The sequence below is a fragment of the Cryptomeria japonica genome, chromosome 8 (assembly GCF_030272615.1).
Source record: "Cryptomeria japonica chromosome 8, Sugi_1.0, whole genome shotgun sequence".
NCBI classification, from domain to species: Eukaryota; Viridiplantae; Streptophyta; class Pinopsida; order Cupressales; family Cupressaceae; genus Cryptomeria; species Cryptomeria japonica.
In genome coordinates, this window is record NC_081412.1 from 76,783,725 (window position 1) to 76,796,128 (window position 12,404).

The window sequence follows — 12,404 nt, forward strand, 5'->3', positions numbered from 1 at the left end:
TAGCTACTACTCTTCTATGTTCTTATGAATATTTTTTGCCCCTTTCCATATATATCTTCATATTATTTTTGTTCTTTCGATTAACTTTTATTGTTACAATGTATTTTTTTTAACTATATCTTTTCTCCTCTTTTCACATATATCTTTATACAAGATTTGTGAATTTGACTCTGACATCTTTCCATTAACTTCTATTATTATATTATATTTTTTAAACCACCGTTCCCCTAACTCTTTTGAATCTTTTATGCCTCTTTCCATTTTTTTTTTAAATTCATCTTTACTTCTTCGCTCCAACCTTTCTCCTAAATCCTAATAATCCCTTGGTTTTCATTTTCTTCTAGGGATCACTCCCAACTAACTACTTTTATGTGTCCTCTACGACAAGATCTTTCTTCTATATGATCTCTTGAGATTTACCAACATTAACCTACTTGTGGTTTCTTGAAATTTCAATCCAATTACATGAGCCCACGTGTCCACCGGTGATAACAAACGCGGACGAGATTACGACCTCGACTGTTTTATATATCTAATCATAAGCCACCATTTCTTTTATTCTTTAATACGTTCTTGGATTTCAGCTCTCGCTTACTCGAATCTCCAGCCATTTTCGCACTATTCAGATCTCTGCCATTTGTTCACAGAATCTTCGAAGTTACTACAATTCGGCTCACAGGTATTCTCTTTCAAATTCTCTGCACTTTAATTCTCTTCAACACTTCTATTCCCTTTCTCACGACTCCATTATTTCTTGATTTTCTATTCTCCGCAGCCTGATTCAACAGCTCAAACAAACAAAAAAGCATCTTGCTTACAAACATCTCCAGCCATTTTCGCTCTACTCCGATCTCTGCCGTTTTCTTACAGATTCTTTGAAGTTGCTACAATTCGGCTCACTGCAGGTATTCTCTTTCAAATTCTCTGCACTTTAATTTTCTTTAACACTCGTATTCCCTTTCTCACGACTCAATTATTTCTTGATTTTCTGTTCTCTGCAGCCTGATTCAACAGCTCAAACAAACAGAAAAGTCCTCTGTTCATTACATTTTCTTGGCAGCCATGGACATGCTGTGGCTGATGCTGCTACTGCTATTCTTCCTTCAGAGCGCTCCCGTCTGCAGCGCTGCGACGAAAACTGGCGTTAACAATGGCAACAAAATGTTTCAAGAAAGAGGAAAAGGAGGAGGAAGTTTCAACCAGATTCACAACATGGTGGAGGCGATGATAGCTGCGGGAGATTTCAGTGAATGGGGCAACGTGATGTACGCAATGAACCCCGACAATCTTCCCATGACAGCCACGTTCTTGGTGCCCACAGACGACGCCCTCGACGCATTCTCCCTCACCTCGGATCTCACTGCCTCCGCCGTTCTCTACCACACCCTGCCCCGTCGCTTCTCCTTCCTCGATCTGCAACGCTTCCACGTCGGGACGCGCCTGCCCACGCTCCTGCCCAACGCCACCATTCTCCTCACCCGCAACGACGCCTCGAATTTCACTCTGGATGACGCCCGCATCACGCATCCTGATATCTATGTTGACGCCACCTGTGCCGTCCATGGGGTTGCCTCGGTGCTCAATTTCAAGCGCTACGCTACTCAAAGACTAAGGCCTGTGAAGACCACGGTGTCCTCCACCCCTTCAATCGAAGCGCTCACGCCTTTGCCCACGCCTTTGCCCACCTCTTCTGACGCGCCCTGCCTCTGTGCGGAGTTTCCTCTCGCGCTCACTGCCGTCTCCGTTGTCTTGGCATTACGCTTTCTCCGCCTGCCTCTCCGCTGGCGCTGAACAGTTATATATACATGCACAGTACTATGTGTATACGCCCACACGATGACAATATATACACACAGGCTGCTTGATAATGGCCGAGAGGATTCTTTCCGGGTTTTGTCTATCTTGAGTTGAGGTCATTTCAATGACCGGCTGAGTGCAGTATACTACTTGTCTGTTTGTAAGTTAGTGGGTTCTGGGGATTTCTTGTTTCCAAGAATCTTCTCTCAGCAGCGTGTATAGCCACTCTTCAACCCCTCTCTCTTTTGGTTGCTGTAAAGACAGTTTATGCTATGAAGCTCTAAAAATTGAAGTAGTGCTATCTTACCTGTACAATCTTTTCTAATAATGTAATGGATGACATTTCTATCGGCTATTCCGATCGGTCTTTTATGGTGTTATAATTTTCTATGATTCTTTTAAGTTCTTGATTTTTTTCCTTCTTGTCCATTAGTCTTTTCAGTTCTTGATTTTTATCTGGTGAGTTTATTTCAATTCTCCAATAGCAGTCTTTACATAGCAAACACATTGGGCGCGGAAACAAAAAACTTCATAATTTGGAGTATAATGATATGAATATCCAACTCTGCACATCGACACCCAATGGATTGTTTAGTATCTGTCTGCAATCATCTCTGGCATTGAATTCTTGAATATTGACAATGGACTCTTGGTAATGGCGGAGAGCATTCTTTCCAGATTGAGCCCATCTTGAGGTCATTTGAATTATGACCGGCTGAGTGCAGTGTAGTGCTTGTCTGTTTGATTTGGGAAACATTTATTTTGGGGATTTCTTGTTTCCGAGCTTCTTTTCTCAGCGGGATGTATGGCCAATCTTTTGTATCTCTCTTGCTTCCAGAATTGGAGAGCCGTTAGCTTACATGTACAATCTCTTCAAAATAATGTAATGGACGACATTTCTATGGGCTCTTACAATCGATCTTTATGGTGTTATAATTTTTCTCTTGATTCTCTTCAGTTCTTGAATTTTTACTTCTTGCCCATTAGTATTTGCAGTTCTTGATGTTTATCTGGTGAGTTTTATTTCAAATATTACCTTCCAATTTAATTCGTTAATAGCAGTCTTCGTCAAAATTAATATTAAGAAGTCTAATATCGAAAAGAATCTGAAAATAAATTAAAACTGCTGATCTTAGTCTGTATACTATTTAATCTCGTCAATGTCATTAAAAATCTTTCTTTCATTCGTTAATTAATCCGTTCATAGTAAAACACATTGAAAGAAACAAGAAACTACATAATTTGGAGTATAATGATATGAATATCCATCTATGCACTTTGACAGGCAATGAACAACTGTTTAATTTTTCCCAGCAATCCTCTCAGGCATTGAATTATTGAATATTTTTCCGCCTGCTTCTCCGCTGGCGCAGAACATTATATACACATAGTATATACGCCCACACAATTCCAATATATACACACAGTATATACGCCACACAATTCTAATATATATAAACAATTCCAGTATATACGCCCACACAATTCCAAGATATACACACAGATTACTTGATATAAATTAACACTCTAATACAGTTATCAGAAATTTCTACAGCCATCACCCTCTTGTCTCTCATCAGTCCTGCAATTAGCGAACAATGTAATAGGGTGCATTCTGAACATTCTTTTATTACCAACTTTGAAAATCTGTCTTGCTTGAAGATTCCCCCATTCAGCCCAGTAAATCTTTTCTTCTCTGGCATAACAAAATATATTCATTTGTATACATAAATGTAAATGGAAGTTTTCGACGAGTGTAGAGGAAGACAAAAGTTCCCCTTGGTTGTCCCTATCTTATTTTAATTTAGTTTGAATATCTCTCATATATAGAATTTAATAGTTTCAAGTTTTGTGTTTGGATTAGATTATTAGTGTTATTTAGGAGTTTTGGAATGATAAAATTTTAATGAGTTATTAGATTTTGTGTGTTTAGGAACCAAAGCAAGGTGTTCTCTCTTTGGATTATTTTATTTTCCAAATATATGATGTTTGGATATAATGATATGAATTTGAAAACCTTCTTGTTATTAGTCATTTGTTGTTTCAAATGAATTCTTTTGATTAAGAGACTGATTTCATGTTTATACCAAATATCATATGTTTTCTCCCTTCTCTGTATCTTAAAGTTGTTCTACAAAGCCTATAAATTTTATTGCTCAAGAACTCGCAAACACCTTCCATAATGCGGGCTTACTTGCCACACTAGGCCCCTTTAATTTCATGAGTTTCACAAATTGATATCTCTAACTTGATCTTTAATGATACTTTAAAAAAAAGATTCCAATATTTTTAAATCAATTTTCTATAACAATTATAGTTTTATTAATTAAATTATAGAATAGATAAGATTTTTATTAATTAAATTATATTTTTTATTTATATAAGATAATAAATAAATTTTAATTTAAAGAAAATATAAATAATTACATACTGATCAATAGTTTTCATCCAATTCAAATGTATATCAATTCACATTTATTCAAAGTAAAGTATTTCACATTTAAACAATGAAATTTAATCAATTATACGAATTTAACTTTAAAAACAATTATAAATACCAGTTCATACTACAACAATAAAATATTTTGTTAAGATAATAACAATTAAAGTTTTCCATAATTAAACAATAGAAATATAACGATATGAATATCCATCAGTGCACCTTGTCAGGCAATGAATTGTTTAATATTTCCCATCAATCCTCTAAAGGAAGTCTATTCCATAGAAATAAAATATATTGTATTCTAAACTCAAACATAGCTGTTTCCATTAATTTTTAGAGAGCCCAGATTTACTGTGTTGAACCTCCCTTTTAGAGATCGTTTCACATTCATACCAATTAACATATGTTTCTTCCCATTCCGGTTCCTTAATTTTGTTATTCAAAGCCCATAAATTTGATGGGTCAAGAACTTGATCACAAATAATACTCTTACTTGCTACTCTTTAATTTCATCTTAGTGTTACATTAAATAAGTCAATATATTATTTTGGATTTATTTTCTACGTGATAATAGATTTTCATTATCATAATATAATATTTAAAATTTATTTTTAAAAAAATATAAATTAACACTCCAATACAGTTATTAACAAATCACTAATCACATGTCAATGGTCTGTTTGCTAGACATTCACTAAATGTCAACCATCTCTTCAGTCATCTGGTAATAACTGCTAGCTAGTTCACCATTCTCATATTTGAAATTTCTATAGGCATCATCATTTAGCCCATTAAATATTATCTTCTCTTGGCATAACAAAATTTATTCATTTGTATATAAATGTAAATCGAAGTTTTTTACGAGTTTAAAGACAAAAAGATTCCAAGTGGTTGTCCCAATCGTATTATAATTTAGTTTAAATATCTGTCATATATAGAGTTTGGAATAATATTATGTGAACAATAATAGTTTCAAGTTTATTGTTTGCTATTTTGAAGTTTCATAATAGTAATTTTTTTATGATTATTGTCAATACTTTTGGACAATATTATGATACTAATATAATCATAGAGTTTTAAAAGTGTTTGTTGTTTAGTAGATTATGTGTGTTTCTCGAACAAAGTAAGGTGCTTCCTACTTGAATTACTTTTATCTTTCAAATATAATGATTGAGAGCAACAGATTGAATTTGAAGACTTTCTTGTTATTTGTCATTGTTGTTCTAAAATAGATCATATTACATTGAATCAAGAACCTCCATTTTAAAAAACTGATTTCATATTTATATCAATTAATGTGTATCCTCCCACCCTCACTCCTTACTGTTGTTCTTAAAAGCCTATAAATTTGAAAGCTCAACAACTTGAAAACACCTTCCATAATGATCATCACAAAATATGGTTGTCCTTGCCCCTAAGGATTTTATGGATTACTTTGATCTTTAATTTGCGTTTAGTTTTACAAATTGAACTTTATACAATATTTGGTGTAGGTATCTCTGATTTGATATTTAATGTTACATTAAACAAATAAAATTATAATATTTGGGGTGATCTTTTTGTAATTAGAATAGATTATTATATGGTTTTTTTATTAATAATAGAAGCTTTTTATTAATTGAATTGTATTTTTATTAAATAGTAATATAATAATTAAAGTTTATTTTAAATAAAATACAATTTATTAGATATATGGTCAATAGTTTACATTAAATCCAATTCAAATGAGGTACAATAGTTTACATCCAATCCAAATGTATATTAATATACATCCATTTTAAGTAAATTATTTTATATTTACATCAATTCCAAATAAATTATTTGAGTGCGTGCAAGAAGGTTTTTTACCTATTTTTCATAATTCATCCCAATTGACCTAAAAATTTGAAGCACTTAAAGAATGAATCTTTAAAAAAGTCAATAATATGAAATGCAATGCTCAAAGTCTAGTTTCAAAATATGTTATTTATTTTAATACAAAAATGATACAAATTAAGTTTCAATAGGTATTTATAAAATCCATTGTTTAAAAGTCACTTTTTCAAGACCATACCATGCATGTGAACGACAAGCATAATTTGACCTAAATGAAAGTATTTTTTTGAATCCTTTTGGGAAGAGATTTCTGACATACTCAAGATTGTTGAGGATATTTTTTGTAATCTTTTTCTAAATATTTTCTTGGTTAATTTTTTATTGGGCATAATTGTTATTTTGAAAACCCCTCATGTACGGAAAGCATAACTTGTCCTAAAATTATCATTTTTTTTATTATTATTTTAAAATGTATAGAATTTTCTCTAGTTTGTTGTCATAAAATTTATTTTTCAAAAAACTTAAAAACAAAAAAGTTATTTAAAAAATAAGAAAACCTATTATTTCAGGTTCATGGACCTTTTTCATTAGAAATTATTTTAAAAATAGAAAACCTAGTCCAATTAAATAAAAATTACATATTTGAAATCTACACTATCTCATTTATAATGGATTTTAAATTCATTAAAAAAATCCAAAAAAAAAGTCTTTAGATATATGTCAAAAGTCAATATTTTGTATGGGCATTGGCATGGCCTTCAAGTTGCAAGTCAAACTAGGTCCAAGGCCAAGAATCCAAATTTTATGAAACAAGATCCTGTTTTTAGCATAACTGATGGAGATGATGATGAGATGAGATGATGACCGATAAAGCTGATATGATTAGGTATATATTGTGGGGATATTGCTGGCATAACTAATAAGTATGATGATGAGAAGATGACCAGTAAAGTTGATAGAGATTGTTGGCTTGATGATGATATAATTGTAATAGGATGTTTGATGACTTTATTTTTTGTTGTCGTTGATGGAAACCATGTTCGTTTAGTCATCTAGGTCATCTAGATTAACCGGTATAGCCTAACTGGTAGTGGAACAGCGAAATTGCTAAGTTGTTGTCAACTGGTAAACAGGAACAGAGCGATGATCAAGAGATCGGTACAGACGATTGGAGAAGATTTAGGTGGTGCGGTTCAGAACATATGTTCATAACATTGACATGAGTTTGTGATTGAAATCGCATCAAATTTGGTGAATCGAAAAGCACATTTATAATTGAATGTCATGAACTCTATGAAGAAGATTGAATACTAGTATCAGATCTTTAATCGATAATGATTTAAGGTTTGGCGGTGGATCTTAGCATGATCATAACTTAGTGATGACATGTCAGAATCTGTGTGTAATGATAAAGATGGTGTTTGAGCACATACAAGGATCGGATTCCTTGGGAAACAACAAAGTCCTTAGGAGAATGAAACAAGGGTTTGATTGCTTATCAAATCGATGTGTGGTGATCATTCAACGATGCAAATCATCTAAAAATTTGTTGTAATGATCTATAATGTATTTTGGCAAAGTGTTTTTCCACGCTAATGTAAATTCAATATATCTTGTTGATGTAATTAGGGTTTTTTAGCCGGCCTAATTGAAAAATGTATTTAGGGCTAGTTGGAGAAGAGATTTTGTGTCGGTGGTTTGAGAAGAAGGTATTGCTGAACCAGATAGAAGTTTCTGCATGTATGTAGTAGAGTTGAGTTGAAAAGGATCTATACTAGCAAGCAAGGAAGTGTTGTAATCAAATCCTTTACCCTGTTGTTCCCTAACAGTTATAGTAGTTTGAAAACCCTTAATTGGGTAGATCCTAACAGGTATGAATTGTAAATCCAATCACCGGGTGGCTCATTAACTTGAGTTTGAAAACCTCTAACAAGGTTACTCTTAACTAGGTAGAGCTCCTAATAGGGCTAAGAAAAAATCCCTTGACCGGGTGACTCCTAACAAGGTCTTCTCTTAACCGGGATAGACCTTTAATCGAGCGCATTCAAAAAGGGTACAAATATATTGTGGGTGCTAATTCGCACTGTGGTTTTCCCAATTGGGTTTCCACATGAAAAATATATGTTTTCATGTTGTGGATGCATTGTTGATTTGTGCATTTGATATCTTTACTATGTTTTCATATCGATGAACACTTGAGTGAATGGTTTGATCAATCAGTTAGCGGATTATTTGGGTAGTTACCGATACAGTTTTGTGAAGTATTGTGGATTTTTTTTATTACTAATTCACCCCCCCCCCCTCTTAGTAATAACCGGATCCTCATAATAACAATTGGTATCAGAGCACTAGGTCCTCTTTGTACAGAAGCTTAACCGCTTGAGGTAAAAATTTGATATGATGAAGAAGGAGGGTCCTAAGTTCACAAAGGATAACTACATAATCTGGAGTGATAGAATGAAGACCTACATCAAAGGAATGGGGCCACAGTTTTGAGAGCATGTGGTTAATCAGTACACACCTCCTATCGGTGCGTTGACTGCAAATCAGCTCAAGGAGAAGCAAGAGAATATTCAAGCATTGGAAGCCATTGTAAGTACTCTTTCTGATTCTGAGTATATTGATGTTCATGATCTAGAAACTGCTTATGAAGTTTGGGAAAAGTTGAAGTTGATTTATGGTGGAGATGAGCATGTGCAAAAAGCTAAAGAAGAAAGCCTAATAGGCAAGTTTGATGACATGAGGATGATGGAAGGTGAGAACATCACCCAGTACGGACAAAGAATAAAAGAAGTAGTTGGAGTAATCAAAAGTGCTGGTAGAACCATAGCTGAAGACACAGTGGTAAGTAAAATACTTGGAACCTTAGAGTATCTGCTATCCAATAATTGAGGTCAGTCAGCAAAGATATATAGTTACTGTTGATTCATTAATAGGAAAGATTACTGCTTTTGAATTGAATAGCTTTGACAATAGTACTATACCTAAATAAGAATCCACTTTCAAAGCATCAGTTTCTAATGCACCAGTAAGAAAAGGAAAGGATTTCTATCATAACCATGAATATAGGTCAAGTCATCATGGAGGTGGTAATGAAGTAGTGGATGATCAACATAACCTAGTGGAAATAGAGGCTTTATTGGGAAAGAAACTTCCTAGAGGCATCGGTAAGTAAAAAAGGTAAGTTTCCTCTTAAGTGCTTCTCATGTAATAAACTAGGACGTATTGCTACTAGTTGTCCTAAAAATGATCAAAAAGAAAAGTTCAGAAAGTTTAAGGGAAAAGGTAAGAAAAAATGTTATGTTGTAGTAGATGAAGGTGTTACCGATGAGAAATCAGGGGATGAAGATAATGAGGAAATTATTTTTGTAGTAGTTAAGGAAGATCTTTCTGACAAGAAAACTTAAGTGTCCCATATTGACAGCAGTGATGAGTGTTTCATTGATAGTGGTTTCTCACACCATATGACCGGTGACAAGAACAAGCTCATCTTACTTGAAGAATTTGATGATGGAGTGGTGATATTTGGCAACAATACACCATGCTTGGTAAAAGGTAAAGGTTCAATTTCTCTAAATGGAAAAAGTAATGCAGGTGATGTGTATTGGGTTGAAGGATTGAAGTATAACTTGTTGAGTTTTGGTCAGCTAAATGATAAAGGTTATCATCTTGAGTACAGAATGGAGTGTGTAGGATTTTAGGAAGCAAAGGAGAACTGATTGCTATCGATAAACAGACTAAAGGTAACTTATTCCATCTGAACACTAATGTTAACAGTTGTTTGGTTGCAAAAGTTGAAGACAGTTGGTTATGGCATAGAAGATTTTTTCATGTAAATTTTGATAATTTGGTTAAGGTTAGCAAGTCAAGTATGGCTAGAGGTATGCCACAACTAGTTAAACCAAAAAATGTGATTTGTAAGGAGTGTCAGGTGGGTAAGATAACTACTTCCTCTTTCAAAAGAAAATCATTTTCTTCTGATAATATTTTAGATTTGGTGCACACTGATTTATATGGTCCTATGAGGACTAAGAGTTTTCAAGGTGATAAATATTTCATGATATTTACTGATGATTATTCAATAATTATGTGGGTTACATTTAAGGAGAAGTTTGATGCTTTCAGCAAGTTTAAGGCATTCAAAGCCTTAGTGGAGTAATAAATCGATAAGAACCTAAAGTGCCAAAGATCTAACCGGGGTGGAGAATTCACATCAGCTAAATTTCTGGAAATATTGTGATGAGAATGGAATCAAGAGACAACTATCTGCACCAAGGACACCATAGTAAAATTGGATTGCAGAAAGGAGGAATCAGAGCATAGTTGAAGCAGCAATAACAATGTTGAAACAAGAGGATGTAATTAAAATATTCTAGAGAGAAGTAGTCAACACTCCAATATACACAATGAACTGAATATTGGTCAAGAAAGGTAGTGACAAAACTCCCTATGAATTACAGCATGGTCATACTCCTAATGTTAGTTATTTCAAAGTCTTTGGCAGTGGGTGTTGCATAAAGAGAGATGAGTATACCGGAAAGTTTGATCCTAAAAGTGATGAAGGAACTTTCCTTGGCTATTCAACTAAGAGCAAAGCATTCAAGTACTTTAACAAAATATCCAAGAAGATTGTGAAAAGTATTAATGTGAAAGTTGATGAGTATTCTAGCAAATCTGATGATACCAGCAAGTCTAATGCAGTAGATGAACAGAAGCTAGTGATCATTGAACTGGAAGTTCAAAATAATGCTGAGCATAATAGTGTGGAGAATGTTTCTTAACCGGTGGAAGATGAGGAAGAAGAAGAGGCTTCTACATCGGAACTAGTTATACCTAGATATGTAAAGTTGAATCACTTTGTAGATCAGATAATTGGAGATAGGAATGTTGGAGTACAAACAAGAAGAAAGATCAGAGAAAGTGCTTGTTTGATTTCCACAATTGAACCTTTTGTGTAGGTCTTGTGGTGTCACTTCCTTGCTTCTTTCCTTGCCTTTGATATAAACTTTTCTTCTTGTGCAGTGTTAGGTCATGGCTAGGAAAGCCAAGGGAGGTGGTTGTGTTGGTGGCCACACTAGAAGTAGAGGAGGAGGACAGGGTCAAGGTTCCGACTGCCATAGTCATTCTCCACCACCCACTCATGTGAGTGTGGATCGGGATCAGTCGGTTCATAAAGAGGGACTGCATTCAGGAGAGCAGGTTCCTGAAAGGGAAGAGTTGCGGTAGATGTTTCAAGAGGTGCTAGCTAGACTGGTCCCCAGACCTGAGGTGGATCAGCCCATCCATGTTCAGGTAGTTGAGTCCCATCAGCAAATTCTAGAGAGAGAGAGAGATCTCCTTGAGGGAGAGAGGTCGCAGTGGACCAGAATCCAGCTAACATGGGGCACATGAGGGACTTGATGAGGTCCAATCCTCCTTTCTTTGACGGTAAAGGTACCGGTCTCGAGGCAGAGACTTGCCTTATCAGTTTAGATCGATGTTTCGCCATGTATCCATATGGTAGCAACACCAAGGCGAGATGCACTATCATGCATCTTGAGAGCTTCGCATCTATCTAGTGGAGGTTAGAGGAGGAGAGGATTGGTGTGAGCATTAACACTGTATCATGGGAGATCTCTCTAGAGAGATTCAGGGCACTATTTCTCTCACCCCAGTGGAGGCAGTCACGTGTAGACGAGTTCTATGTTCTGTGCCAGTTTTGGTTGTCAGTAGATCAGTTTGAGCACAGGTTCTATAAGCTCAAACAATATGTCGGGATCTGCAATAATGAGGCTATGCTTGTTCAGCACTTCTTGAGGGGTCTTAATGAGCACATCAGTGGAGGAGTGAGAGTTTTTTAGCCTGCTTCAATAGAGGTAGCCATGGTGAAAGCCAGGCTGGTGGAGCAGAACCTTAGTCATTCTCATGGCAGCCAGTCTGGAGTTCAAGTTGGGAGTGATCCTTTCAGTCGGTCTAGAGGAAGAGGGAATCAGCCCCAGACTGCTATACCTCTTAGGGGTCCTCAGGCACCCACTAAGGCTGGTCAGCAACAGTAGTAGTAGCTGCCGAGACCGAAGCAGTCTCAGGACCAACAGGGTGGCAACTCTCAGTTTCAAAAGAGTAGGAACTGGTAGAAGAGTAGGCAGACCTTTCTAGGGCAGTCCTCGTAGGGTGCATCTCAGACCCCTAGTGGGGAGAGCTTTCAGCAGTCCAGTGGGTCGTCTGGGAGTAGAGCACCTACTAGAGGAGCTTGCTTCTCATTTGGTCAGTTTGTCCACAAAGCCGCTCAATGCCCTCAACGTCCTCACCAGATGAGTAGCCAAAGGCCAGCCGCATCAGAGCCGACAATGGGGGATGTAGGTAGATCCCA

The 12,404-nt window shown here is 35.6% G+C and overlaps 1 protein-coding gene across 2 annotated transcripts; it reads left to right on the plus strand.

Moving 5' to 3' along the window:
• Positions 1-553: 553 nt before the first annotated feature.
• LOC131046344 (FAS1 domain-containing protein SELMODRAFT_448915) lies at positions 554-2,152 on the plus strand. Of its 2 annotated transcripts, none has more exons than XM_057980067.2 (3): positions 554-679; positions 776-905; positions 1,002-2,152. In XM_057980067.2, the coding sequence occupies exon 3, from the start codon at positions 1,063-1,065 to the stop codon at positions 1,789-1,791; it is 729 nt and encodes a 242-aa protein (XP_057836050.2). In that variant the 5' UTR covers positions 554-679; positions 776-905; positions 1,002-1,062; the 3' UTR covers positions 1,792-2,152. The 2 variants fall into 2 exon arrangements, with proteins under 2 accessions (XP_057836050.2, XP_059065944.1); XM_059209961.1 differs by having other exon boundaries at positions 776-899; positions 999-2,152.
• The last annotated feature ends 10,252 nt before the right edge of the window (positions 2,153-12,404 follow it).

Bases quoted from the DNA above. Each gene is read 5' to 3' on its own strand.
- LOC131046344 (XM_057980067.2), top strand. From the start codon at position 1,063: ATGGACATGCTGTGGCTGATGCTGCTACTGCTATTCTTCCTTCAGAGC.